The sequence below is a fragment of the Panthera tigris genome, chromosome C1 (genome assembly GCF_018350195.1).
Source record: "Panthera tigris isolate Pti1 chromosome C1, P.tigris_Pti1_mat1.1, whole genome shotgun sequence".
Lineage (NCBI taxonomy): Eukaryota > Metazoa > Chordata > Mammalia > Carnivora > Felidae > Panthera > Panthera tigris.
Window position 1 is genome coordinate 17,666,137 of NC_056667.1, and position 28,000 is coordinate 17,694,136.

General features: G+C 40.8%; 2 protein-coding genes across 9 annotated transcripts; one reads left to right on the forward strand and one right to left on the reverse strand.

Annotated features, from left to right (window-relative positions):
• The first annotated feature begins 9,029 nt into the window (after window positions 1–9,029).
• On the forward strand, window positions 9,030–13,354 carry PNRC2 (proline rich nuclear receptor coactivator 2). 2 transcript variants are annotated; one of them, XM_042994625.1, is made up of 3 exons: window positions 9,030–9,281; window positions 10,801–11,006; window positions 11,278–13,354. In XM_042994625.1, the coding sequence occupies exon 3, from the start codon at window positions 11,296–11,298 to the stop codon at window positions 11,713–11,715; it is 420 nt and encodes a 139-aa protein (XP_042850559.1). In that variant the 5' UTR covers window positions 9,030–9,281; window positions 10,801–11,006; window positions 11,278–11,295; the 3' UTR covers window positions 11,716–13,354. The 2 variants fall into 2 exon arrangements, with proteins under 2 accessions (XP_042850559.1, XP_042850560.1); XM_042994626.1 differs by lacking the exon at window positions 9,030–9,281 and adding an exon at window positions 9,582–9,928.
• Window positions 13,355–16,746: 3,392 nt separating this feature from the next.
• On the reverse strand, window positions 16,747–27,943 carry SRSF10 (serine and arginine rich splicing factor 10). 7 transcript variants are annotated; one of them, XM_042994628.1, is made up of 7 exons: window positions 27,863–27,943; window positions 26,296–26,400; window positions 22,623–22,726; window positions 20,869–21,031; window positions 20,588–20,641; window positions 20,353–20,454; window positions 16,747–17,010 (listed from the first exon to the last, which is right to left on the reverse strand). In XM_042994628.1, exons 1-7 carry the CDS (start codon window positions 27,925–27,927, stop codon window positions 16,950–16,952), a joined length of 654 nt encoding a protein of 217 aa, XP_042850562.1. In that variant the 5' UTR covers window positions 27,928–27,943; the 3' UTR covers window positions 16,747–16,949. The 7 variants fall into 7 exon arrangements, with proteins under 7 accessions (XP_042850562.1, XP_007083747.2, XP_007083746.2 ...); XM_042994627.1 differs by lacking the exon at window positions 16,747–17,010 and adding an exon at window positions 17,017–17,244; XM_007083685.3 differs by lacking the exon at window positions 20,353–20,454 and having other exon boundaries at window positions 20,588–20,638.
• Between the last annotated feature and the right edge of the window lie 57 nt (window positions 27,944–28,000).

Genomic DNA, 28,000 nt, shown 5'->3' on the forward strand with positions numbered 1-28,000 from the left:
GCATTTGCTAAGAAAAAGAGTGTATTGTTTAAATTTTTATAGTTTTGAGAATTTTCCAGTTTTCTTCTGTAATTAACTTCTAACTTCATCCTGCTATGGTCCGAGAAGATACTTTGAAGGATGCCTAGGTTGTTAAGTCTATTGAGATTTAATTTGTCACCTAAAAGGTGATCTATCCTGGAGAATGTGCATTTGAGAAGTGTTTGTCCCACGTGCATTTGGGAAGAAAGTGCATGCTATAGCTGTTGGGTCGAGTATTCTCTACATATTTATTAGCTCTAGTTCATTTATTATGTTGTTCAAATCTTCTATTTCTTTACTCATCTTTCTTTCTGGTTGTTCTATCCATTATTGAGCGTGTGGTGTTGAAGTCTTAAACTATTACTGTGGAACTGTCTATTCCTCCCTTCAGTTCTATCAGTTTTTGGTTCATACATTTAATGGTCTGCGACTAGTTGTATAAACAACTTCTTTTTCCCCTCCTCCTCCTCCTCCTCCTCCCTCTTTTCCTCCTCCTTCCTCCCTCCCCACCCCTCTTCCTCCTCCTTCTCCAAGATTTTATTTTTTAAGTGATCTCGACATGCAGTGTGGGGCTTAAACTCACAACCCGGACATCAAGAGTTGCATGCTCTACCGACTGAGCCAGCCAGGCATCCCAAACTTATTCTTCCTTTAAATATACTCAAGGCTGATAATTCTTCTCCAACCAATGGGCAAAACATCCATTTCCATGGCAAGGTGACCTTTTTGCTTACTGCTAGGGAGGGCTGACATTCAACCAGTATGTTCCTGATGGCCCTATTGGCTGTCTAATGTTGATCAATCAGATGTCTGATTGGATGTTGTGTGTGCGACACTAGTTGATCTTTTCATTGTCACTCTTTCTTTTGGGTAATAGAATTCAGCGGTCATTTTAAATTTTAAATTCAATTTTGATTCAGTAATTAAAATTGGTCAGCCCAGGGAATAATCAGAACTCTGAGCTTGATTGACAGTTGAATGCTCTGTCCTTCCTTCCTCGGCCTTCTGCAGCTGGCTAACTGCCAGATCCCTGACATCTCTGGGATGGCAGTCAGGGAAGAAGGGTAAAGGAGAGCAAGAAATTTCCTTCTGGACCGAAAATCTGGTCAGATGGCTTTATGGTTTCCTAGCTTGATGGATATCTAAAGCTGCCTCTTTCTATCATGGGCACTTTGGGGGGCTCTTCACCAACTCCTCCTCATGAGTTCACCTGGTTGCCATTTCTCTACGGTGGGCTGTGTTCCTCCTTAGGCCCTCACTGCTGCAGAAGCTCCTTCAGCTTCTGCCTCTTAGCAGTATCCTTTCATGGAAGGATGCCCCCTCATGGGCAGGATGCCTTTGAAAACAACTCCATATACGGAGGAATACATAAATACTCTGTTTTTTCTTTGCTTTCTTTCCAAAAGGAGTTAAGAATAGATGTGCAAGTTTACTGGGCTGATGAGAGCCTGGACTCAGAAGAGTGGCTACCTCTTATTCTACAGCAAGCTGTACTCTGAGATCCTCCTAGAGATATGGGCTCTGAAGACTGTGCCAGCATAGCAGAGTGGCTACAAGCAGAGGTTTTGGTATCACACTCACCCAGGTTTGAGTTCTGAGTGTGTGACTTTGGGCAAATCACTTAACCTATTTCTCCAGGCCTCAGTTTTCTCATCTGTTAAATGGGGATAAAAATACTACTGACCTCAGTAGAGTTGCAGGGAGAAGCAAACAAGATAACGCACATAAATTGCTCAGTGCAGTGTCTTGCTCATAGTAAAGTGGTCAATACTTACTGCTAACGAGGAGCACCTTTAGGGAATGCAAAAGAAAATCCTTGAATATTCTTGAATTCTAAAAGGTAACAGTTATAACAAAATAAAATAACGATATATCAGTTACAGGCAGGGAGATGATACAAAAATTCATCCATGGTGAACCAGAGTCAAGAGATCGGATTCGGGGCGCCTGGGTGGCGCAGTCGGTTGAGCGTCCGACTTCAGCCAGGTCACGATCTCGCGGTCCGTGAGTTCGAGCCCCGCGTCAGGCTCTGGGCTGATGGCTCGGAGCCTGGAGCCTGTTTCCGATTCTGTGTCTCCCTCTCTCTCTGCCCCTCCCCCGTTCATGCTCTGTCTCTCTCTGTCCCAAAAATAAATAAAAAACGTTGAAAAAAAAAATTAAAAAAAAAAAAAAAAAAGAGATCGGATTGTCCTTAGGCAGGTTACTTCTCCCCGTGGGTGGATTAATGTGGGTTTAACGGAGACTCCCTTGATGTCTGCTATTCTCAGGAGTGGGAGGCGTCCCATTGGTGTCAAGCAGGCTCAACACTTTTAATCATCTATTAAAACTATGTCAGTCTGTGTGCCTTTTACTGTTGTGGCAAAACATGGCTCTTGTGCCATGGTGGCTTGACTCACAGTCTCTGCAATCAGCTAGAGGACAAACACTGGCCTGCCTGAGTCAGCGGAAAAGTCCAGATGTTTGTGGCTCATTAACTGCCGGACTGACAGCTATGGAGGTTGTCACCTATGATGAATAAGTACTTCTTATTAGTATCAAGTCCCCTTATAGAAAGACGTCCCACACGCATAGTTCTTAAAATTGGGGGCAATACATAACCTGTGGTCTTTTAAAAAAAACTTTTGGGGCACTTGGGTGGCTCAGTAAGTTAAGTGTCTGACTTTGGCTCAGGTCACGATCTCACAGTTTGTGGGTTTGAGCCCCGCGTCGGGCTCTGTGCTGACAGCTCAGAGCCTGGAGCCTGCTTCGGATTCTGTGTCTCCCTCTCTCTGCCTCTCCCCTGCTCACGATCTGTCACTCTCTCTGTCTCTCAAAAATGAATAAACGTTAAAAAATAAATTAATTAGGGGCGCCTGGGTGGCGCAGTCGGTTAAGCGTCCGACTTCAGCCAGGTCACGATCTCGCGGTCCGTGAGTTCGAGCCCCGCGTCAGGCTCTGGGCTGATGGCTCGGAGCCTGGAGCCTGTTTCCGATTCTGTGTCTCCCTCTCTCTCTGCCCCTCCCCCGTTCATGCTCTGTCTCTCTCTGTCCCAAAAATAAATTAAAAACCTTAAAAAAAAAAATTAAAAAAAAAAAAAAATTAATTAAATTAAAAACCTTAAAAATTCTTTTGACTATTTCTTTTCTATGTAAATTCACCAACTCCTCTTTCAGATCCGATGTCAGAGAAGCAGTCATAAATAACCGGGTGGGAGTATAGCATCCTTAAGGCCAGAAGCCGGAGACTGGATTTTAACGCCCTGATGGTGGGGGGGTAAGTCAGAAGTCTTACCTAGATATTTACTGTAGTAATTTCACCTCTACAATGTATTTAAAGGAAATTTATTTAACAAAATGAAGATGTATCTACAGGGACATTCAGATCAGCATATAATAGCAAAAAATTGGAAATGACAGTAGGGGATGGTGACATTCATAACACGGTCATAATATAAAATACTGTTAATCATCTAGGTAAGTATACATACACAGAAACAGGTTCACAATATATTGAGTTTATTTTTTTAATGTTTATTTATTTTTGAGAGAGAGCGAGAGAGCGCAAGTGGGGGAGGGGCAGAGAGAGGGAGACACAGAATCGGAAGCAGGCCCCAGGCTCCAAGCTGTCAGCACAGAGCCCAACACAGGGCTCGAACTCATGGACTGCAAGATCATGACCTGAGCTGAAGTTGGATGCTTAACCGACTGAGACACTCAGGCACCCCATCACAATGTATTGAGTTTAAAAGGAGGTTTAAGGGGTGCCTGGGTGGCTCAGTTGGTTAAGCATCCGACTTTGGCTCAGGTCATGATCTCGCGGTTTGTGAGTTTGAGCCCCCGCATTGGGCTCTGTGCCGACAGCTCAGAGCCTGGGGCCCGCTTCAGATTCTGTGTCTCCTCCTCTCTCTGCCCCTCCCATGCTCATGCTCTGTCTCTCTCTGTCTCTCAATAATAAACATTAAAATTTTTTTTTAACATGAAAAAGAAAATATACCATTCATGACCATTTTTATGAAGAGAAAAAACCCACAAAGATCAGTAATTGGAAGCTAAGTACTTCAAAATTGTTGATTTCAGGCATTGTTCTGAGTACTTCCAATATGTTGATTTGTTCAATCCTCACACTAACTGTTAGGTGTTGTGATTATCCCCATTTTACAGGTGAAGAAACTAAAACAGAGAGGTTGAAAAGCTGCAGAGCGGAGACTGCGGGCAGGCTGTGGCGTCTGTGCTCTTCTGCACACTGCCTCTCAGTATGGAAAAAAGACTGGAAGGACATTCCCTCAAAACCTTAACAGTGGTTACCTCTGGGAGGTAAGATGTTGAGTGATTTTGTCCTTGTTGATCTGCCTTCTACGGTTAATACTTGTTACTTACGTAACAAGACACACTCTGACAAAAATGTTTAAGGTGGATGGCTATTGCAGACTTGAACCAGTCTCTCAGAGCCTCGGTTTCTTCACCTATAGAATGGTAATAATGCCTATCCTGTCGCGCTAAGGCCGAGACTGAGTGAGATAATGTATGCGAAAAAACTTTGATAGTGTAGATTTGGAACGTGTTCAAAAGGCTATAGGTGCTGTAATACAAGGCAACACAAAGTAGAAAGCGGGAAGACAAAAACGTCCACGGAAATTCAGAGACTGTCGAGCTGAACAAACATGGCAGGAGCTTGAGTGGTTTCCTATCTCACCAGATTCTCTTTAGAGCCTTCCATGATACCTAAGGACAGTGTGTCTCTTCTTCTCCTTTTCTTTCTTTCTTCTTCTTCTTCTTCTTCTTCTTCTTCTTCCCCTTCCTCCTCTTCCTTTTCTATTTCTTCTTCTTCCTCCTCCTTCTTCTCCTTTTCTTCTTCTTCTTCTTCTTCTTCTTCTTCTTCTTCTTCTTCTTCTTTTCTTCTTCTTCCTCTTCTTCTTCTTGATAGTGTGTCTCTTCTTCATATCATAGGTGTGAATAATTGGGAGACAGGTATAGTCATGGTCTTACATAGAATTCGATGGCTCCCATATTCCAGTTTTTTTTTTTTTTTTCCAGTGAGTATAGTATTGGGTGTCCCAGACTTCTTCTTGGTATCAATCCGGTTGCCAGTCTGAGCCTGTCTGGATTGTTCTTCTCAAGGTTGCTGCCCACCTTTCTGTTCATACAGCTTCTGGCCTGAAGGACTGGGAGCTCACACCTCACAGTGGAGCAAGAAATGGACAGTTTGGATCAACAGACTAGCAAGGAAACTGGTGGTAGACCTTGGGAGTCCGCCTGTGTGATGAACACTTTAAAAAGCTGATCCAAATAACTCTGGGTGTTCGTTTTTTGTGGTTGTCTGGTATAATCACCGCCTTTGAGGATTACAAAGGACAAAGGAAGTCCCCTTCACACATACAAACCACCTCCCTCCCATCAGGGGAACTGCTCTTGGAAAAACCGAGACCAGTTCTCAACCAGAGTGAGACAGTGGAATCAGCTGTGTCGGGGAAACAAAACCTTAGCTCCACCCTCTCAGGGTCTCTGGCCCGAGAATTAAAATGACAGAAGGCATTAACAGGAGAAAAACACACAGATTTATTTCATATAAATTTTAGGTGAGAAGGAAATAAAGACCCAAAGAAATGACAACGCCTAAATGCCTTCCCATTAGGTTGAACAAGAGATAAATCGTGGAAGAGTAACTAAAATACATGGGGAGGGTAAAGGAAGGTAAGTTATTTTGACAAGGTCTGTTAGGACAGAATTCTCCAGGCCTCCACTCCCATCTCTGGTGATAAGAATGTTTCTTTCCTCCTGGTGTTGGAGGACATCTTTCACATGGGAATTTTCTGTTCTGTCTTCAGGAAGACAAAGGGAGGAGAGGTCAGAGTGGCCTCCTTGCACCTGCTGTTTTTCAAGTGCCTTTAGTTCAAAATAATCCTCATTTGCCACAGTGGCAAGTCTGTGAGTGGCACATTCGCCACTCTTTGAGCTCTGCGGGAACACCCACGCAGCCATCCTCAAAGATTCTGATTCTGGGGTGCGAGTCCATGCATCAGAGTCCCTTAAAGGTCCTGGAGGCTGAGAACCCCTGGGTCAGAGTCACAGGAAGTGTGGGAGTTTAGCATTGACTTCCTGTACCCCATTTAGTAATTCGGCTGAAATGGCTGTGATGACTGAGAACTGATTTGCAACAGCTTGGGAATGTGTGAGCAACCGGGGAAGGCAGCAGATGCTTCCCCAGGAAACGCATTCACGGTGTGTGGAGGGGTGTGTGTTCTGATACCAGTTTGGCAACAAGAGTAGAGCCCTAAGGGACATCAAAACATCAGACAGGTGTTCCACTTTGCTTCTTTGGCAAGTTCCAAGAACTCACTTCTCCTAACTGAAATTAGCCATCAGTTGACTGGCCTGCAAGCGTTCAAAGTTGTATTTTGAATTCACAGGTGAGCTTGAGAAAGACAAATAACCAAACCAGCTTGTTTTGAGATAGACAAACGGGGAGGTACATGATGAGCCTGAAAGCCAGTGGGTCCAATTAGAGACTTGTTTGAAAGGTGTGGCAAACCTGGGTGATTGCCTCACTGCCCTGCCACTCACCGGGTCTAAAATACAGCAGCAGCCTGCAACTCGCCAATCCTACAAAGCCAGACTTTCCAAAACACCTTTTTGCCCCACTTCTATTTACAGATTAGGTGGGTAAATTTTATGTCACAGATTTTGTTGATTTTGGTTCCTGCTGAGACATAATTCAAAACGCATCCTCCTGGGAAAGGATTCCTTCGAGGGTGCGAATCCCTTCCTTTTCCCCTCCATTCCAGGGGGTCCGGGTATAATGTCTATAACCTGCACTCCATAGCAGGTGGATTTTTGGGTTTACAATTGGCACTGTCTGTCCTTGAGTCTTACGGGAAGAACCGAGGAAATGAATCTCCCCAGACATCCAGTTTTCCTCTCTGATAACTTGTCCAGGGAAGAGCCTTTTCTGTTCCTTTACCCTTGGGATGGAGCCTCATTCACTTTTGTATCCCCAGGGCTTGGCAGAGTGCCTGCTGCAAAGAAGGCAGCAGATAAATCTTGGTTAAATAAATGTTTTGTATTAAACACCCACATACTTATTATGCATGTGGCTCCCAGCGTTGGTGACTGATCTACATCCTGAGAGCTGTTTCTCTGTATCACCATTTTCCTGTTTGAACTGAGAACCACTAATTGGATTGTGTTGGTGGCACTGACTTTAAACACTGGCAGGGGATAGGCAGAGGCTGCAGGGGATGTCCTGAATGGGTTATGTTTTTAGCTCCTGCTCTCTGGTTCTGAGCTGTAATCAGCGCTTGGTTAAGGATGAAGGATGAGGCAGGAGCTATACCGAGAGGCTGCTGGGAGTCTGGGACATGGTAAAGGCTTTCGCAGTGCTCTCCTGAGGGCAACCTGGCTCTGACCTAGCAGAAATGGAGGCTTCCAACTGCCCAAGCAACCCCGCAGCCCAGTCAACAGGTACTCAGCGTCTGCTCTGGGCAAAGCACCTTTCAGGCACCGGGAAAGACAGAGGTGACTCAGACACAGATGCTGCAGGGAACGCAGAGCCTGGGCTCCAGAGTCTCAGCACTAAACTGCCTGGGCTTCACATTCTTCATCTGCACAGTAGAGATCAAAATATCACCTACCCCAGGATTTGTGCAAATAAGCAAAAACAATGTAGCACAGGGAAGGGGGCGGTGCAGAGAAAATAGCCAATACATTGGAAAATAGCCAATACATTGTGTGTGTTTTCAAAACACAAGAGGGCACCTGGGTGGCTCAGTCCATTAAGCAGCCCAGGCCATGATCTCATGGTTGGTGAGTTCGAGCCCTGCCTGGGGCTCTGTGCTGACAGCTTGGATCCTGGAGCCCGCTTCGGATTCTGTGTCTGCCTCTCTCTCCCCGTACCTCCCTGTTCAACACTCTTATCTCTTTCTCTCAAAAAATAAACACTCTAAAAAAAATTTTTTTTTTTTTTTTAATAATCCAATATACTACACGGGTAAGAATCAGAGGGCAGGGCGATTGAATTCTGTAATACAATGTGGAGCCAAAGAATTATTATTATTATTATTATTTTTTAAGTAACACAGTAATAAGATCCTGTGGAGAGCAGAGAGAAGAGCACAGGGGTGGGAGTGGAGTAGGGATGAATTTGAAAGGTATTTCGATGATTGGAAGAAAAAAGAAATAGAAGCAGCTGCTCAGACTGAAACCGGACTGTTCACTTTACAAACCATTACATTAAAACAAGTTTATTGCAAGGGTCTTTTTCGAAGTTAAAATCTTGAAGTCATTAAAATACAGCCTGGCAATTACCGGGCATCTTGAGTTTTTAGGAAACAGATGACACTTTGAGTAAACTAGCTGGTGCTTATTACATTCATCTTATTTGACTATAATATGATTAGCACCAGAAAGCCCCATGCTCAAAAATATCTCTTCTATGTATTTCACCAAATTAATTTGATTAACAAACTCCTCTTTTAAAATGCAGCAGCTTAAGTATGTTTTCTTAAGAAATCTTAAGAGCCGTGACTAGAAAAACATGGGCGGGGGGGGGGGGGGGATGATGGCAGCAAAAACCTGAAGTCTAAAAAACGAATTACGTGGGACTTAACAAAAAGTGGACATAAACCCGGCAATGGACATGCTCGTATGTACAGAGAACATGGCGTTCTCTTTTACAACACTCATTTTGGGTTGCTTATCCATTTACCCCAAAGAAGTTGTCCTTTCCCTCTTCCCAGCACCTCGCTGGCATCATCACCTAAACTAGATCTTTTCTCCCCGTTCACACTTACAACTGGGCAGAAAGGGGAATAAGGGAGCCCCCGTTCTCGCCACAACGTTTTCTTGTTCGAGAGGCTCTGTTCAGAAAACTGAAAGCCGGCCTCGCCCTTCGAGGACGTGGTGGCGGGTGGGTGCGTGGGTTTCAGACACGGGCAGCCGCAGTTACCGTGCGGGACGTCGAAGGGCTCTAACTGAAGTTAAGGACCAGTGGGGGCACAAAGGAGGAAGTGATGGACTCGATCCGCGCATGTGTCGGAAACGCCTTCACAAGGGCGGCCACTTGGGGAAGTTTCGAGGCTGGGGCGGAGGACACGAGAGAGACCCGCAGGAGAACCGCAAGCTTTGGGAGCTACGAAGAAGGTCCCGTGATGTAGGAGAAGGAGAAGAGCGTCAGGAGCAAAGTGGGGAGGGGCCAGGCCTCGGGAGGCAACTTTGTTGAGTATCTTCCGCCTGTAAAAACCGGTTACGCGGCACTGCGAACCCACCTCGGGAACCGACGCCGCTTCGGTAATCCGCACCCCCCGCCCGTGGGTGGGAGGCTGGGCCACCAGGGGTCTCAGGGCCACGGGGCCCGCGCGCCGGTAGCCCAGGCTGAAGCTGCGGCCCCGAGGGCGGCTGACGCCCCCTCCCAGACGCCGAGCGCGCGCGGGCAAGACGGGCGCCTGGGGTCGCGGGCGCCGCCGCGTCCAGTGGGGCCGGCGGCAGCGGGGCAAGCGCCTCCGCGGACGGACGGACCGGCCGGCGGGCGGGCGGGCGGGCGGGCGGGCGGCCGCCGGGGCCTGAGCAGTTGTTCCCGACATGCTCCTCTCGGGGAGGATTTCAAACCCTGGGCCACAAGCTCGCCTCCCTCGCCCCGGCCGGCCCCAGCAACAGGCGGTGGCGCGCGTCTCATTGGCCGGGCGGCGCGTCGGCGTGTGTTGATTGGCCGCGGTGCCTCCCGGCCCCGCTTCGGCGCTCGTCGCCTCCTCCATTTTGTCGGTAGAGGCGGAAGGAGGAGGTCGGGTCGGGAAGCTGAGGCGGTCAGCAGCTAGCTCATCGGTGCCCGTGGGTTTCGTACGTCCCGCGCCTCGTCTCTCCCTGGAAGGGGAGGGGGGCTTAGACGCCGAGCAAGAGCCGCCGCCGCCGCCGCCGCCGCCGTTCCGAGCTTGAAGTCGGTGAGTGGCGGCGGCGCCGCGGGCGCGGCCATGTTGGCGGCCGCGCTCCCCATTGTTGGGGGAAGGAGGGGAGATCGGGGAACCGGGTCGGGCGCGGGCGGCCGGGGAGCACCGGGGCCCCGGGCCGGGCTCGAGAAAGGGAGCCGCTCGGAAGCCAGGCCCCGTCGGAAGGCCCGAACTTTCCGGGCTCGCGCTGTGAATGACTCACGGGCTGTTAAAACAGTGTGCAAGGGCCTCTGAGCCTTCCGAAAAGAGGGCTTATTTGTTTGGGAACTTGGTTTCTTGGGGTGTTAAATGAAAACTCGGAATGGTTAATGCTCACTGTAAGGAGGCATGTCTTATATAGTTCAGAGGGAACATCGGCTTGGGTTGTGACTTGGGAAAACTTCAAGATGAGGTGGAGTCGAGAGTTCGTAACTAAAGGAGACACTTCTGGACGTAGGCGTGTTGGGCGAGGAGGCTTTTCGAAAACGGATACGCGATCTCCCGCAAGATTGGAACTTTCCGAAAGGATTTTAAAAACATGGGTCTCTTTAGGAAACTCCTTTTAAGCCAGCTTGTTGGCATGGCTGCAAAAGCTGATGCTTCCCTAGTCTGAACATACTGGTGACAAAATCCGTGTGAGACTCAGAAAAGTTCCCCAGTAAAGGTAAAATAATTTGTGGGACTCGCAGACCCCCGTCCCCAAATTCCCCACTTCCTGGATCTCAAGGCTGAGAGGAGCTTTTAAATGGTGACAGTTACAAGGTTATTTTCTACCTTTGGTAGTTCAGGAAGTAGCCATTCTTAACTGTATTTCCGCCGTAAATCTAAGTGATCGCTTTCCCCCGTGTTTTTGAGTTGAAGTAATGAACTAGTCTTTGCTTTTCTAGCTAGGACTTCTCTCATACTTGTGTGCTGAGGAGACTCAGATGTTGGCCTCAGCTCCTAGGCTGAACTCAGCAGATCGGCCCATGAAAACTTCTGTATTGAGACAAAGGAAAGGATCCGGCAGAAAGCAACATCTATTATCCTGGGCTTGGCAGCAAGGAAGGGGACAGGTAGTGGAAATCCTGCAATCCGAAAAGCAGACTGAAAGGTATAAAACTCATGTTGTGGGGGCAAACATCCTAAACCGTTTGTTTTTATTTTTTGTTTTTGTTGATTCAGATTTGTGGAGAAGCTTGTTTTTAAGGTGATAAAGGCTGTGAATATAATGTGTGTACACACATAGGATGGGGTTAAAGCAGTTGAGTAGCAATTTTAAAATGATTTCTGGAATTACAAGTTGAGGCTTATCTATAGCAGCTTATTAAAGTTTTGAACTTTTCTTACTGGAATTTTGCTCAATATTTTCCCTTTACTTACAGGTGACAAAGAAGCTGAAGATGGGTGGTGGAGAGAGGTATAACGTTCCAGCCCCTCAATCGAGAAATGTTAGTAAGAACCAGCAACAGCTTAATAGACAGAAGACCAAGGATCAGAATTCCCAGATGAAGATTGTTCATAAGAAAAAAGAAAGGGGACATACTTACACCTCCTCAGCAGCTGCACGGCAGGCCATGCAAAATGGGGGGAAGAACAAAAATTTTCCAAATAATCAAAACTGGAACTCTAGCTTATCAAGTTCTAGCTTACTTTTTAAGTCTCAAACTAATCAGAACTATGCTGGAGCCAAATTTAGTGAGCCACCATCACCAAGTGTTCTCCCTAAACCACCAAGCCACTGGGTTCCAGTTTCCTTTAATCCTTCTGATAAGGAAATAATGACATTTCAACTTAAAACCTTACTTAAAGTACAGGTATAAGATAAAATACTATTTAAACTTAGTTATATTGGAGGGTAGTTGTCAATTGTTTCAGACCAAATTCACTAGGGAACTAATCTATTTGTGTAAAATTGCTAATGAATGTAGAAAATCTAATTAGACTTCATCTTAACTTGCTTTATGTGTTGTGTGCACTGTGATGTGATGGTGGGATCAGTGCAACTTAAAATAACAAAATTATTCATCATAGTACTTGATACTAAGTGTTCTCAACTGAGTAACTTAAGTGGTTTAAGTTTAGATTTGGGGAATGGTAATCAACTTTTCCTATCTGTTGGGTGAAAATACTAATTTAAGATTATCATTCATGGATCACTAGATTGACCTGTTGAAAGCTAGTGAATCTGATTTTAAGCATCTAGTTAAGACATACAGGGACTAAGAAGTAGTTGAGTATTTGAAAGTTTAAAGTCCTAGAAACACCCAAACCAATAATATGCCAACAATCCTATGCACTGCCAAAAAGAAAATGTGACTTTTTCTTAGAGAATGGTTGCATTTTAGTAAACTGTATGCTGGTGAATGTAGAAAGGGCACTCGTGGCTAATTTAGAACGAGACCACATACGCCAATGGCCATTTCTTTCATGCAGTGAGTGGATAAGCGTCTGCCAACTAATGCACCAAAACCAGTTTTTATAGAAACAGTATTTGGTGGTCACTGAGTAGCTTTCAGAATACATTTTTTGTATTCTAGCACTGCATAAGCTATTCTGACAGTGATCTGGTCTCAAAAGTCATCCCTGCAAAGCTTACTTAAGTGGGGAGCTGTATAATGTGAAAGTTTTAAGTACCTAGGAAAGAGCCATGTAAATATATGTAATAAACTTGTAGCATATGTAAAGTTTTGTTGGCATTTATCCTATAAAAATAGAATATTTTAGTATGAATTTGCTGAATGTAAGACCATGACTCTTGTTTTTTATGCTATGGCCTGATTTTAAAGGTCCAAAATAATTTGTTTTTAAGGTTTGCCCTTGTGCTAAAGTGCCGGTGTATGTATAATTGATCTGGTGGTAAACTATATTTCAAAGTAAACCCTAGTGTAATAAGTTTTATATAACTGAAAAGGTTTTTAAAGCTGCTAAAACACTTCCTATTTTTAAGAGATGTGAAATGCAGTATGGGACTATTTTAATTTTTCCTCCTTAAGCCCAAAGATTAACCATTAAAAGGTCCCTCCAATCTTAAAGATTCATTTTGGCTTTTAATAATTTTTGTAATCTATAACATGAATATAGTTTAGTGTATGATGCCAGTATATATATTTTTTGTTACTAGTAAGTGCAACCCAGGGGACCACTTAATGTAAAAGATGTAATTTCTTGCATAACTTGATAACATACTTTACCTAAATATAAATTAACCCAATAGTGAATTACAAATGTGTGTGGGAGAGTCAATTTAAAATTTCTGATTTTAGGTGCCCTATTCTAACTTGGCAGCTTTTGACATTTTAAAGGAGAAGGGTGAAGTTGTATTTCTCCAAGTAAATTCAGATGAGGTAATATTGCCCAAATCAAATAATGGTATTCTAAAGACAAGTTTACATAGTACTTAATGTACATATGCAAATTTCAAGCATGAAATTAAAAAATAAAATTGCTTCTTCCCCCCCAGTGGTTGGTTTGTATTTTGTAAAAAATTACGACTATTTTTAACGCACTCATAATCCAACTGAAGAAACGGTAGGACTGCTGGTTTTTACAAGGCAACCAATCTGCCAACTGATAGACACATTTGGATCAGTTCAACAGCTATACAATTAAACCTGCTGTTTATGACCAGCCCCCCCCCCCCCCCCCCCCGAAGCAGGGCTAACAGTAAAAGGACACAGCATACTTTGGAAACTAAGATTCTAGTTCAAGAGAGTAAACCAGGTTTAATTCCCTGCATCTCTCCCTTTTCTCTACATTCTAAGATGACTGAGGTTTATAGAAAACAACATTCCTCAAATTGACAAGAACGGTTACATATGTTCCTATGTAAAAGTATAATTTCCACCAGGAGGCTTTGGGGGGGGGTGGTGGGTTAAGGCATCAGAATACTCCATAGGTTCCAAGAGATAGAGGTAGCTTAAACTAGTTCAAGAATAGGTTGTTACCACGGCAAGGCTATTACTTTATCATGCAAACCATAGGAAATAAATGATTTGGAGGAAGTAAAAATTTGAGTCTCCATTTTCCCCCCATTCTCTGTGTAATGTCTACAGGCAGTGCCAAGGACTGTCAAACTCTTTACTATAACCAGTGGAATTTCACTAGATTTAACAGTTCTCAGCCTAAGTGTGTTAATTCTGGATTTATGCAGTATTAGGTGTTTGGTTTGGGATGGACTCCAGTGGTTAGTTGTTCAGACTTGAGGGTGGGTGTAGAAAAGGCTTCTAACTGAAGTTTTTAAAAGTTAAGGGTAACCTAAAGAAAAGGTTAATGATTTCAACATCTCACATCCCAGAGAGGTACTAATAGTTTTGGTTAGCCTACAGGAATTATAGTGACAGAAATTCCTTAACCATTGTAGTTGTGAGAACCAAAAAGTTGTTTTAGAAACAACTGGCTGAAGTCAGCCATAGCGTGAAATCTTAAGTCAGTCAATGTTCATGTTTAAATTTGTCATCTTTTTGATGGCAGTGTATAGTATGATAGAATAACTGTAACCTATCCTTACATCTAATTTCTGGTTGGTTAAGTTCTATTCTTCCCAAAAGCAAGCACAAAGTGGAAAAAAAACTGAAGGTTTGGGTAAGTTTTCTGGTTTCTTTAATTGCATTCTTATTGGCAATTACTTTGCAAAACAGGAGGGATACATCTCTAAAGCCTCCTACTCAAATGAGGAAAGCCCACCCAGCCACAAACCTGGAGGGCAGAGTTAAACCTAAGGAAAAGAGAAAGGGGGGAAAAAACCCCAAATTGTTTGGCTCCTAGACCAGTTGTTTATTTCACTCTCTAGCATTCAAAGAGATGTGGATCTACAAAAACTAGACACAAAGGCCTTTTACTTCTTTACAAACTACTCTGTCAATTATCAATGAAAGGAATTTACATGCCTTGCTTTTTATTCCAAATAAAGATTCCCACTTTAATAAGGGTGAAACAGCCGTTAGGAATACACAGAAACACAGAATGCAATAAACATAATAACCAACACTGTTGGAGGAAGGGGCAGAGACAAAAACCCTGGAGAAGGAAATTCTTCTATAGTAACTATGTCAATAGTTGAACGAAAACAAGTAGGTTGCTTACTTCATTTATCAATGACAAGTTTGTTCCTAAAAGCTCTGACCTGGTAGAAATGCCATTAAGGTTATTCCTCCACTATCATTGTGCTGTCTCAAATCACAGCCTCCTCCTTTCAAAGTATCTCAGGATTTTGTAAACAAGAATATGGTCAAAATGCAATACAATGCGACTGAAATTTGGAAAGCCAGGATGGAGAGCCTGAGTCACAATAGCTTGAGATCTTGGGTTACATTTAACCTCTTTTTCATCCACAAAGTACAAACAAAATACTTTTTGATATTAAATCTTTTTCATAAATCTATTAAATCTTCCCTCTGCATGAACTCTAGATTCCATTATATTAATTTTAGTAAGTTATAAAAAATCTTCCATTTGATTAAAAAAAAAAAAGGCACAAAACAGGAACCAAATGAAAAAACCGTTAACTCTAACACAGGATCTGCCACTTACTTGCTGTGTGATCTTAGGCAAGTTTGAAAAAAATTTTTTTAATCAAACGGATAAAAATACCTACATTTCATATCTCCAACCGTTATGTATATTCTGCAACTTTCAAAATTTTTTTTTTTGTAAAGGCTTAAACACTTCCATACTTTTAGATGAAGAACTTCACACGAACAACTTAAAATATGTGGCAGAAATGACAAAAATCAAGTATGAGTGATGGAAGAATCAATGTATAAACAAACTTAATATCCTAATAAGGAACTAAGGAATCCAAAACATTTTTGTGATACTATAAAAGTTATTTATTCACTATACACAGAACATGTCCCCTATAAAATGTACAAGTAAATCACTAAAAAGTATAATCTGGTGAACATTTTCTCAATTACAGAACACACTAAATCAGTTGGGATAACAGCTCTCTGTCTGCCTCAAAATAATCTAATTATAGCACCCAGAGTCTCCTTTAGATCTAATGCAAAGTTACTTATTTTTGGGATTATTTCCTAATGTGTGTTTGAGGAGGCAGAGTTAACAATTTAATATAACTCTAGTATATTACAGTCACTGCACAATGAATCAGTTTATTACAGATTAAAACATCATTTTTTCATTATTTGTATTAATGGGATGCAAACAGAAATACTGGATACTTTTAAATGGCAGATAACCACAAAATGATCATTGATAGTATTCTGGGTTTTATAATTACATTAAGATATGAATGGTGTAAAATATCGTTACGAAAAATACACCTCAAAACAATGAGGCCATACTGTAATGATTGACTAGATTGTGCTCAGTAGGTATTTATTAAGTCAATTTTCTCTATTTTTCTCCCCGATTACCCAGGACAATTTTTGCCCACAGTAAGGGCTCAGTAAATAAATGTTTGCTGAATATACTGACTTAGGACAGAGGTGAGAAGAGATGGACCCTCTTAGCTAGATGTCAAGTATTCTAATTGGAATTTATCTGGAAAAGAGAGTGTAAGATGTAAACTGCACACGGCATACAAGTAAATAAACTCAGATGCCAACAAAGCAAACCATTAAGCAGAAAAACACTGGCACTGGAATAAACAAAGGCAAGATTTGCCAATAGCGAAAATGGAACTGACTTTAAGAGATAACCAAGAAAAAGTTTATATTGGACCATACCTTTTCTCACCCAATTCAGTTTGAGACAGACCAATAGAGGCACTGTAAGAGACTATGGCTGTCTTCCTTGATATTCAAACATCCTAGTTTCCAATAGTTTATTATGGACCTGTTACCCACGAATCAATATAAACCTATTCAGATTTAGGGATTAGTTTCCACAAGTACAAAGTTGAATTTCTTTTTATTTGTCCTAAAATGCTTACTTTCAAACTTGAAGGGACTTCAATTATTCCATGTAGTTTCGATAACATTCTTTTATCTTTTCAGACCAGAGTCAAAATATTCGTACAGTATTCATACTGCAGCACCTTCCACCCACCCTTTGGTCGCTTGAACTGCCCTTCTTTGGTTCTTTTTCCGCTTTCTCAGATCTTTCTTGAAGTGTAGTAAGCAGAACTGTACTGGGTATTCCAGCTGCAGTTTGGTCTTAAATAAAAGAAGGATGTTTGTCAGTTTGGTTTTCTTTATTCTTCTCTGTGGTATACAGGATTTTGTTAGTTGAACTGGATGTAGCAGCTTACTGGGCCAAATTTGCAAGAGAATAGTACAATAGTTCCCAGGTCTTTTCCCTGGGTTGTAAACTTAACAGCTCATACTCTATGTAGCACCTTTCCTTTCTCACTGAAGCATTATCTGTCATTTTTCTTCTTGCTTACTTGGCTTCAAAACAAAACAAAACAGAACAAAATGCAGAGAGATCTTAAGTCAAAAGAGAGGTGAAGCGTCAGTCCTCACTGCGTCTTGATATGATCTACTCTAATAGTGACAACAGTGCCAGACACACAGTGGATACTCCAGAACTGTGGAACTAAGTAGCCCAAAATTAAAGCACTGTGTAAGGATCCTCATCAACTATGAGCAGGATCCTATCCTGGGTTCAACTATAATTTAGTCCTTCTGAAGCTCATTAGGTAGGTCACTTTAGGAGTAACAAAAAGTTCTAAAGGAAACCATGTGAGTCATTTTAAGTGACACAAATAAATAAAAATGAAATCATCAGGCCTTCTATTTCTACACAAAGACTGAACAGTTTCAATGGGCTATCCACCTCCTCAATCTATCTCTCTCAAATTACAGTCCATTAAAAAGAAAAAAAAGTCACGAAGGACCAGGCCTGGGCTCAAAGCTTCGATCTGCCTTTTTTACAGCCTTTTCTTTGTATCTCGATTTCCTTATCTACGATATGGGGTAAATCAATATCTTTCTCAAAGGGTTTTGTGAAAAATAAACAAGTTAACACAAAATTTTTAGTAGCGTGTCTGGCACATCATAAATGCTAAATATCGGCTATCGTTATCATTGTAAGTAGCTAGAACTCAAACCATAAAACACCTAAATCAGTTCCCCAACGTGGTTATCACTTAATATACTAACTGCTCACTGACATTCAATGCAAACATATTTAAAATCAAGCCATTAATATAAGGCCCAACGCATCTTGTTTAGGACAAGGAAGAGCAGAATTATTGGTCCATTCAATAATGAAAATATAAACTTACAATTTAGCTGACTCAAATTTCATTTTAATACTTAATACTACCAATAATCTCTAAGTTATTTAACCCAAGGGGCTTAATAAGCAATCATGAAACAACTTTGACATTACATAAGGAATCTTTAAGTAGTATGTAAAAGATGTACCTTTCTGGCAAGTTCTATCATTTCCAAAGTAAAAGTTAGTTGTGCCTAGTGCAACACTGTGATTAAAAATATTCCTCAACCTACAAAGGATTGTTTCCACTGTTATTTTAGAATCTCATTCAAAACTATAATAATTCCAGTTAATCATTATTTCCTTCATTTTGTTTTTATTATAGCATGTTTGCTTAATTTACAGCAAGCAGAAAATAAGCTGGGTCTTGTTTTGATCCAAACATTGATGTTTTAAAGGTTGTACACAATATTTGTTAAAAAGAACATATAAAAATACCTTTTTAGAAGCTTCTATAAGAAAGAAAATACAAAGTTTAACCCCACAACTTTCCTCTTTGCTAGAACTGCAAACTACTGCTACAGTTTTAAATAGACTTTTTGTTGTTTAAACTATACATCCAGGAAAATCTAAAAAATTAAAGAAACGTGCATATAAATGATTGCATAGCAGAACATGAACATTAACTGCAAACAGTAAAGAAATGAAAGTTAGAAATACTATCAAATATACAAAGGTTCTAGAATCAATCCTTTAAACACATTCCACAAACAGTATTTAAAAACCATCTTTTGTTCTTTACAGGCAAGGCCTATATTACTAAAACCAAAATCAAAAAAAGTAATCCTCTAAAAGGAATCGTTTCCCCACAATATTTACTTATACCTGCAAGCAAGCAATCTAAAATTTTAGAGATGCTAGCTTTTATTCTGAAATGAGACTGGACATGTCCCTTTTATTGTCCCCAAAAGATCTCTCAGAGAAATGCTAAAAATTATAAATGGTTAGGGTATTGGTTTTTTGTTGTTTTGTTTTTAGTCAGGTACTGCCAGGTACTACATTGATAATCAAACTCAAAGAGATGAGATTCCTACTGAAAATTCTTTTTCCAAAATATTTTAAATTTCATGGCACCACAGAATCACCTAGAGTGGGAGTGTTCTCCTTCAACTTGCCTCACATGAAATAAACTGAAGTGTGAAGAACAAGCCTCCTTCATAAAGTAGCAGGCAAATTTTGATACAAACGCACAGACCGAGTGCTAGAAGCATCAAAATTCAGTTTTACACTATGCATAAACAAAACCTACTTTGAAACAATTTACTTGCTGCTTTTTTTAACAGCAGTAAGAAAACTAAGCAATACGACCAACAATGCTCCTTAAAGTTTAGAGTAACTACATGAGAGCATTTTTTTTTCCCTTGAAATTATTTCTGCCATCATTGTCCTGCTCAAATTTTAAGGTCTGAGTTCTTCCCGTGTTTATATGTTCCAACTCTTCATAGAAAACAGAAAAAAGCAGTGAAGGCTCCATGTTTCGGTCAAAAACACTCAATTGTGCCCCAAATCCTACTTAACCCAGTTGGCATCATTCCCCAAGACAGTGGGGTTAACAAAAGAACTATTCCACGCTGTCATAAATTAACTATTATTATCACGGGCCTAAACATCTCAACAAGACAAAAAGGTCCACCCTGAACCTAAATGTGTCTGATCAGTCAGTGTTGTACTGTGGCTACAACTCACTTTTGTATCATTCTATCTTATTAGCAAGCTACATTTCTAGGTTAACAGTTCTACCAAATATGGATATGAAAGTTTATTTTTAATAAGACAATGTTGCAAATTATGGTCAACCAACATCTTTTCACCAATACTTCAAGCATAAAAAATGAGAATCTTTACAAAAATATACAGAGACACCACAAATTGGTAGCTGCCCATAACATTAAACAAACTGGACTCTTAAGAGTGGCTTCTCAACAGCATATCATTTTAATTATAACCATTTGCCTGGTACAGGGAAAACTGACAAGTGTTTTTTTAAGCATCATTGCAACATTGTATTCCTGATAATTTAAGTAAACCAAACTATGAGTAAATGAATGATACATGCCTAAAAATATCAAGGTTTATACTATCAGTGGCCACTGGACTTAGGACTAGTCCAAGACCTTGATCTAGATTTTGACCTAGACCTAGATTGTGATCTTGACTGAGATTTGGATCTAGGTGGTTCTTTTTTCCTTGATTCCTTTTCATATCTTGAGCCAGACTTATAATGTGTTTTGGAATCTGTTTTAGAGGTGCCTCTAGTTTTGGTGTGAGATGCAGACCTAGAACGTGATTTAGCCTTCATTTCTTTCTTGGGCTGGGACTTGGACCGTGATCTTGAATTGGATTTAGATCTTGAAAAAGATCGATTTCGGTGTTTGAATCTTTCAAAACAGAGGAGAGATACAATTAGAGTAAAAATTAGATTCTATGTTAATCAAATTTGTTATTTTTAGAGCAAAAGTTCACTCTGAAATTGAAAAATGTAGAAGTCGTTTTCAAAGCAAAGTTATTTACCTATCATTGTCGGAATGGCTTCTGCTACGCCGTGGTCTTCCAGCCGGTCTACTGCTAAAAAGTACATCAGAAAAAGCAAACAGTGACAAATGTCTATTTACACTCTTCTCAAGTTTCTAATTAAAAAAACTGAACCATAAAACTTTTAAAATAAAGCACTAAAATAATTTTAGTCTCAATGAAGCATACAATGTATATAATTAAAGTGTACAAAAAGATAAAAAAAATTAAAAGCTAACAAATCTTTTCTGACAGATTACTGTACTACACATCAAACTTACTTTCTAGGACTATAAGATCTTCTATAGTTGTAATCAAAGGACCGGCTTCTTGATCTTCTTCTTTCATAACTTCGGCTTCTAGAACGTCTGTATCTGTCATAATCATCATAGCGTGAAGAACTGTACACATTCCTCCCTTCCTTGGCTTTCATTTGATTTGGAGCTATGAAATACACAGAACGGAGATTTAGAAAACAGAGATATTTGAAACCTAACCTAATATTTTAAGTCTTTAAATTATAGGGAAAATGTCTGCATTCTCTTCCCTTATACCCCCAATCTGTGTCAAGGTTAAATGTGAGACTATTAATCTTGGAAAAGGTATTTGTTTCCAAGGAAGTCTATAAGAATACTGTTTTAGGTTAAAAATGATACTCTCAAATACCTTCCCAACTATTTTCTTTCAGAGACCTTTCACCATCTAGCTTGTCTAAAAATATGCCAACTATTTCAACACTGAGAAAATTTACCATATTTAAAAAAAATTCCAAATTAAAATACAAAATGACTTTGAACCATATACTAATTTGGAATTATTTTGCGTGTTTTTCATTTATTAGAAACACAATTAACAACGACAAAATACTTATTGGTAACCTATGGACAATGCTTTAGCATCAAAATGCAGTAACATATGGATCTAGGGTTCTGAGATCACAACAAAAGTAGAAAAGAGTGAACATTTATTGGATGCCTTAGACCCACCCACACCCCTGGACAGTCCTCAAATTCCTATGTTATCTCATTCAATTCTATGAAATGGATACTAAATGCATATGTGCGTTTAAGTAAATAACACAGTGAATACTGAAGGACCCATCACCCAACCCAAGAGCCAGAGAATTATAGCCTGTGTCTGAGAGCTCCTCTCTTCAGCAGCTATTTTCACCTCTAACTTAAAACAATTTTTTTCAACGTTTATTTGGGGGGGGGGGGGCGGCGCAGAGAGCCCCAAAGTCAAAGTCAGACACTTAACTGAGCCACCCAGGCACCTTCATCTCTTTTACTATCTTGCCTAAGGTAACAAAATGGTTGAGCCAAAATTTAAACCCTGGTCTACCTGACTCTGAAGCCTGTACTCCAGCCTCATTAGCATGCAGCTAACACCTAGTACATGCTTGCATAATAAAACCACATACTAATATAAAACGGATTCTAGTAATTCCGTAATCATCTGTTTAATTCTATCTGTTCATTTCCACAGCCACACACCTACACAAATACCCAATTATACCACGGTGCCGGTATATCAGTCGGTTAAGTGTGTGACTTCGGCTCAGGTCATGATTTCATGGTTCATAGGTTCAAGCCCCACAACAGGCTTTGAGCTGTCAGCACAGATGACACACAGCCTGTTTCGGATTCTGTGTCTCCCTCTCTCTCTGCCCCTACCCTGCTTGTGCTCTCTTTGTTACAAAAATAAAATTAACATTAAAAAAAAATAAATAAAACAAACAACAATACCCAATTATACCTTGAAAATCTGTATGAAGAGAAATGGCTGAAAAGACCTAATACTTTCCAAAGTATTTCCCTTTTAATTCCATCCCCAGAATATTAACCATGCCAGAGTCCAATTTCTGTCATTCTGATTTTCACATTCTACCTTTCTGCAAAGTATCTGAGTTACTCTATCTTTTCAAGATCTTTTTAGATTTTAAATAAGACAAACTGCAAATACTTCCAATAAGAAACATCAAAGCACTGTTTTAAAAATGACGTATTATACGTGTAATAGGCATAAGGGTACTTACTCTTCCGATCCCCCTGTGCAAACTGTATTTCAATTTGGCGTCCACAAATCCATTTTCTGTCCAAATTATGTAAAGCGTCTTCGGCATCACGTACATCCTCAAATGTGCTAAATGTTAAGGGGCTTGGGAAGTTTTGCATACTTTGATAACGAGTGAACATTCAGTTGGTAAGTCTGGAATATTTCACAATCTCTCAACATTATTCTAGAAAATCATCCAGATCTCACTTAACTTAGGTTGGTTAATTCAGCTACAGATATTTGACAGCATTAAAGCACTTGTGATTTCCTACAGCATACATTTGAAACCACATGTGAATATATAAAATTATTAAAATAAGATCTGTTATAGCTGAACTACCAAGTAATCCTATCAAAAAATTTTCCTGAGTTTTAAGTTTTAGAAAACAAAAAAGAAAAACAAATGTCACTTCTGTTGTATGCTAAAACAAAAATTTCTTAAAATAAAACCAAAACCGCTTTTCATGTTTTTGTTTCAAAGAAAAAAAGAAAATGCCAATAGTTCTTGTGTAAGCAAGCATAATATACCTTACCTTACAAAAGAATTAACTTCAAATTTATTTTGCTGTTTTTCTCAGATATATCTAACACTATTATTTCACATAGCTGTCTCCCTTATACTATACAGGAAAGATTGGTATGCTATCCATTTGAGGATATCAAGATAGAATCAATCAATCAATCGTCAAGACATCGCTACACCAAAAGCATATTACACCCATGCAAAGACTATAAAAGCATGCGGTCAAGAAATAACAGACCATTTCTAAAGATTCCTGGACTGAAAAGCCCTAACCATAATACTAAACATATAGCTTACTGCAAAGAAGTGAATTTGGGACTGGTTTTCAACCTGAGAAACTTCAAGGTAACATTTATAAACCTGACCCAGGAACTGTTGGTACCCTGACTGGAGAAGCTGCCTTGCCCTCTTCCCTCCTTGTCAGCAATAGTACTATGACAACTCTTGGCTTTACAAAGTTATTCTGTCCAAATTTAGCTCCTTTCCTAAAACCACCATTCTGACGGAAGCCAAGCAAATCAGAGCAGTGTTTGATATAAAAGCTCTGGAAAGGGACCTAGGTTAAGTTGGAGTGTAGATTTTCATTCTATCCTAAAAATTACTATTCTAACATGTCCATTTATATTTCTCAAACTTGAGAGACAAAGAGTGTAGACCTTAGGCTGATTAAAAAACAGTGCTGATGAGACATACTCTCTCCAAGACTGATACTAATATCTGTTTATTTCAAGTACTAAAACGTCTACCTCACCAGATTTCCTATTTTTCATTCTGAAAGGAATTAAGGACCACTGCCCGTTCCCAGGTCTCTCTTCCCGAATATATTATGTATATGTTAAAGGAGGAGAGGTTTTCCCAAGTCTAAGTCATAGGACTTTCAACAAGAAACGAAAAAGGTTGACAGGGAGTTCAGAACCTTCAGTACTATTATAATTCAACACCTGTCAAGGTTAATGCATTTGGGCTCTAAAATATTAAAAAGAGTAAGCTGGCTTAACATGTATACCACTTTATTTATTACCCCAGGATGCAGAATACAATTACTTTCTAAAGGATAAAATTAAAAGGTGTAAAAATTATTGAGAGTAAATCTAAATCATTCTTTGGGTCTACCCTCAAAAACAGAATCCTGAGCTGAATCAACCATGGCAAAGTTTTACTATATACAAAAGAGAAGCCTAATTGGGAAGTGTCAAATATCACTCTGATGCTAGTTATGGAGAAATCTGTACTTGGGATCTTTCCAAAATCCTGAGACCTACTTCTTTTTAACTATTTTAAGACCATAGAAAGACTTTGTGTATATGAAATACATGATCCTCCTTTAGATGACAACTCTCTTCTAGCTCAAGTATCACATACTCTTGAGGCAAACTAGTGTTGATCCTGGTTCCCAGGCCACCCCAAACCAAGTAAAAGCAGGTCAGCATTGTAAGCCAGAAAGCATCGCCTTTTAAAAATAGACAAACAAACAAAAAACCAAGCCAAATATAGCTCTTATCCTCTCTGTAACAGAACTTTGCAACCAATCCCCCCAACTGTCCTTGATCATTAGCTTTGTAGAAATAGCAGCTTTCAGCATTTCCCCTAAGTCTCACTAGGGCCCCTGCTAAGTTTCAAGAGACCCAACGAATTTAACAGGAAGAACTTTTCCTAGTCTGACACCCACAGCCCAAACCCTTGCTGTCTCACTGAAGGAAGTAATGTCACCTAAAACTCTGGGTCAGGGAATGACTTCCCATAGGTCCTGATTAGGTACCTATAGCAGGGATAAGGCCTTCTGCAATCCACTCAGAGCCAACTGATCCTATGTGCTAAAGCAGTGCAGGACCAGCAGACTTCACAGAGCTAAGTTTAGAAGTCAAGAGTATGTGTGTGCCCATAGCAGCCACTTTAAAATCTCTAAACAGATAGTATCTCCAGTGGATTTGACCTTACAAGACCACCAGAGTTGTTTCTAAGGAGGTCCCAGTGCGAGCACCTGTCTCCCTTTAAGCACGGCTCTGTGGAGTTAGCCTGACCCTAGAACCTCGTGCTACTCCAAAGAGCATTGCCTATTACCCTATGGCATCTGACCATATGGCCCAAAACAAAAATATGCTGAATTTAAGCTTAACAACATTACATCCTGATACACTTTAACTTGACAATCTAAGAGAAAGTGCATTTATACAAGACCACAATCACAACATCAAAGGCCCACATAAATCAAGTTACAGGTTTTGTCACTAGACCAAACCAGAATAGTTTTGAAAATTAACTGCTTACAAACATTAAAAAAAAAAGAAAAAAAAAAAAAGGAAAATAGTTATTCTGTAGGATACATCAGGTATGACTCCTTTAATCTTGGCCATCATTCAACTTCATCTTGACCTTTAACTCTTTAAGTGCTTGTCAGAAGGACTTGTCATGAGATGCTTGGCCAAATATGACAGATGGCTTTATCTTTAACTTTGAAAAACAACCTTTTCCCCCTTTTGTAGATAAAGCGAGGCTTTGTCTCCCATTAGGCTTGTCCTTCTTCCAGCTTTTCTTTATTTTTTCTTTTCCCAAACTCTCCCTTCTCTTCAAGCCTGATCCTTAAGAGGTCTTTGGCTTGTCTACTTGCCTTAAGTGTTGAATTCTACTCTAAAGGTTCTTTCATGCTTTCTCTTTGGGGTCGCCATAACTGTACAGCTTTACATTCTCTGAGGTAACAACAGAGGACAGCAAATTAGGGGACAATATTAAAGAAGTTTACCTCATTGTTATACAATTTGTTTTTGATCAAGTGATTCAAATTAACAGACAATACCAAACTTTAATTGCTAAGCACAAGAACATATTAACTTTTGACTTACATTAAAGGTGGTAGCAACCAGAGTGTATTCAAATTTAAATCACATATTATAATCATTGATTTGAGTTTCAGCAGCATGAATGGGAATTTAAATATTTTATTATTTTTGGATTAACTTTAAGAAATAATTAAGAGCAATGTGTGAGTCATAATTAATTTTCAAAAATTTGAAGACAAAACATTTATTATTAGAGGACAAAAGTAAACTACTTTTTAGATGTTACCTCTTACATAAACTTGAATTTCAAACTTCAACACCCCTCACTAATCAGCCATCTGAAGAAAGGATATTGAACATAAGCAAATCCTCTTGGACGACGCGTGTAGAAATCAAGTGGAACATACACATCAACTATAGGACCATAACGACCAAATTCTCGTCGTAAATCTTCGGACCTAAAACATCATAAAAAGACCCCCAATTTTTATGTTCACTCCCTTAAAAGAATGTCTCTGTAAGAAATAAATAACTTTCTGTAATCTGTCATTTAACGAAAGGGGCTGTGATGTATCCCTGGGTTACCTGAAACAGACAAACTTTCTAAATCTCAACATCAAGAGCCAACTTTAAGAACATACAAAAAACAAAGGAAAGCTAAGATCCAAGATTCTGGAAGATAATGCAGTTTGTAATAAAACCCATTACTATTTTACATTATAACAGGAAAACACGTCTAAGGAAACTTAGTCACAGTTTACCTATTGTTTCTAACCACATCTTTTAATTTTTCGTAGAGGGTACAGTAACATTAGGTTGTATTAAGTATTAGTGTTTTTTTTTTTTCTTACACTATCAAACCAACATTAGTAGTCTGAAAAAATACCAATCACTTTCATCCCCACAATTATAGAGACAGGGTTAGACACTTGATAGGAGGTAGACAAAAGTTGGAAAAATAAAAGGCACAAAAATATATGTAACTCCTTAAATAATAAAGGTCAAAATGTCCTAAGGAGGAATTTTTCTGGACGCTAGAATACTGCTTACTTTCCTACTTAAAGTTAGGACAGAATAATGTAAATCACAAGGCTACCAAAATAAAATTGACTTGTGGGGGTGGGGGTGGGGGGTGTCAGAGTGATTGTGAAAACGCAGTCTCTCCTTGTGATAAGATCTGTTCCAAAAAATTCTGACGGCGACTACAAGCAATTAAGGGAATTGGTGAGAACAAAGGCACGGACTGGATTAATCCAATTTAGCTTATCAAGGCCCAAATGGTAGATGCTTCCTAAACCTCATTTCTCGAAGGGTGACCAGTTATATTTCCGGGAAATGAGAAGAGCTAGTTCGCAGGGTCTACTGGAATAATTTTACCTCCCAATTTTCGACATTCTCTTTCTCTAAACATCTCCAATGTTTTAAAAAATCACAAACGTAACACGACAAAAAAGGGGTAGCGAATGCTTCGCCATAACGCCCCTCCCCCGATCCCGTTATTTCGCTGCGATTTTTTAACTACGGGAAAAAAAAAAAAAATCTCTGGGCCGAGGGGGCGTGTACCCCAAGGAACGTGAACTTCAAATCCATGGGGAGCGGATGTTCGGCCGCGGCGGGGGCTGGACGCGCCGAGAGGAAGCGGGGAGGAAGAGAGGCCGAGCTGCGGAGGGGGAGGGGCACCGAACTCGCGCCACGCGGTCCGCGTTCCCGGCCGCTGCCTGGGAGGACCAGGGGCGCCGCCCTCGCTCCCACGAGGCGGTTGAGCCGGCGACGCGGCCTAGTTGGGCCCGAAAGCCCGCGCGGGACCCGCCATCTTCGCGCTTCCCCTCCCCCGGCCCAGCGCGCCGCCGCCGCCGCACGGGTCCTCCCGAAGCGCCTGCGGCCTCCCGGGCTAGGCCCGGAGTACCTCCTCGTACATACCTGGTATCGTCGGCCACGTTCCTTACGAACAGAGACGTGTTGGGGGGGCGCAGGTAGCGGGACATGACGGCGACGTGAGTCTCGGCAGGGGCACTAACGGGCTCACTAAACCGTCCGCGGATCCGGCGGCGGATCCTC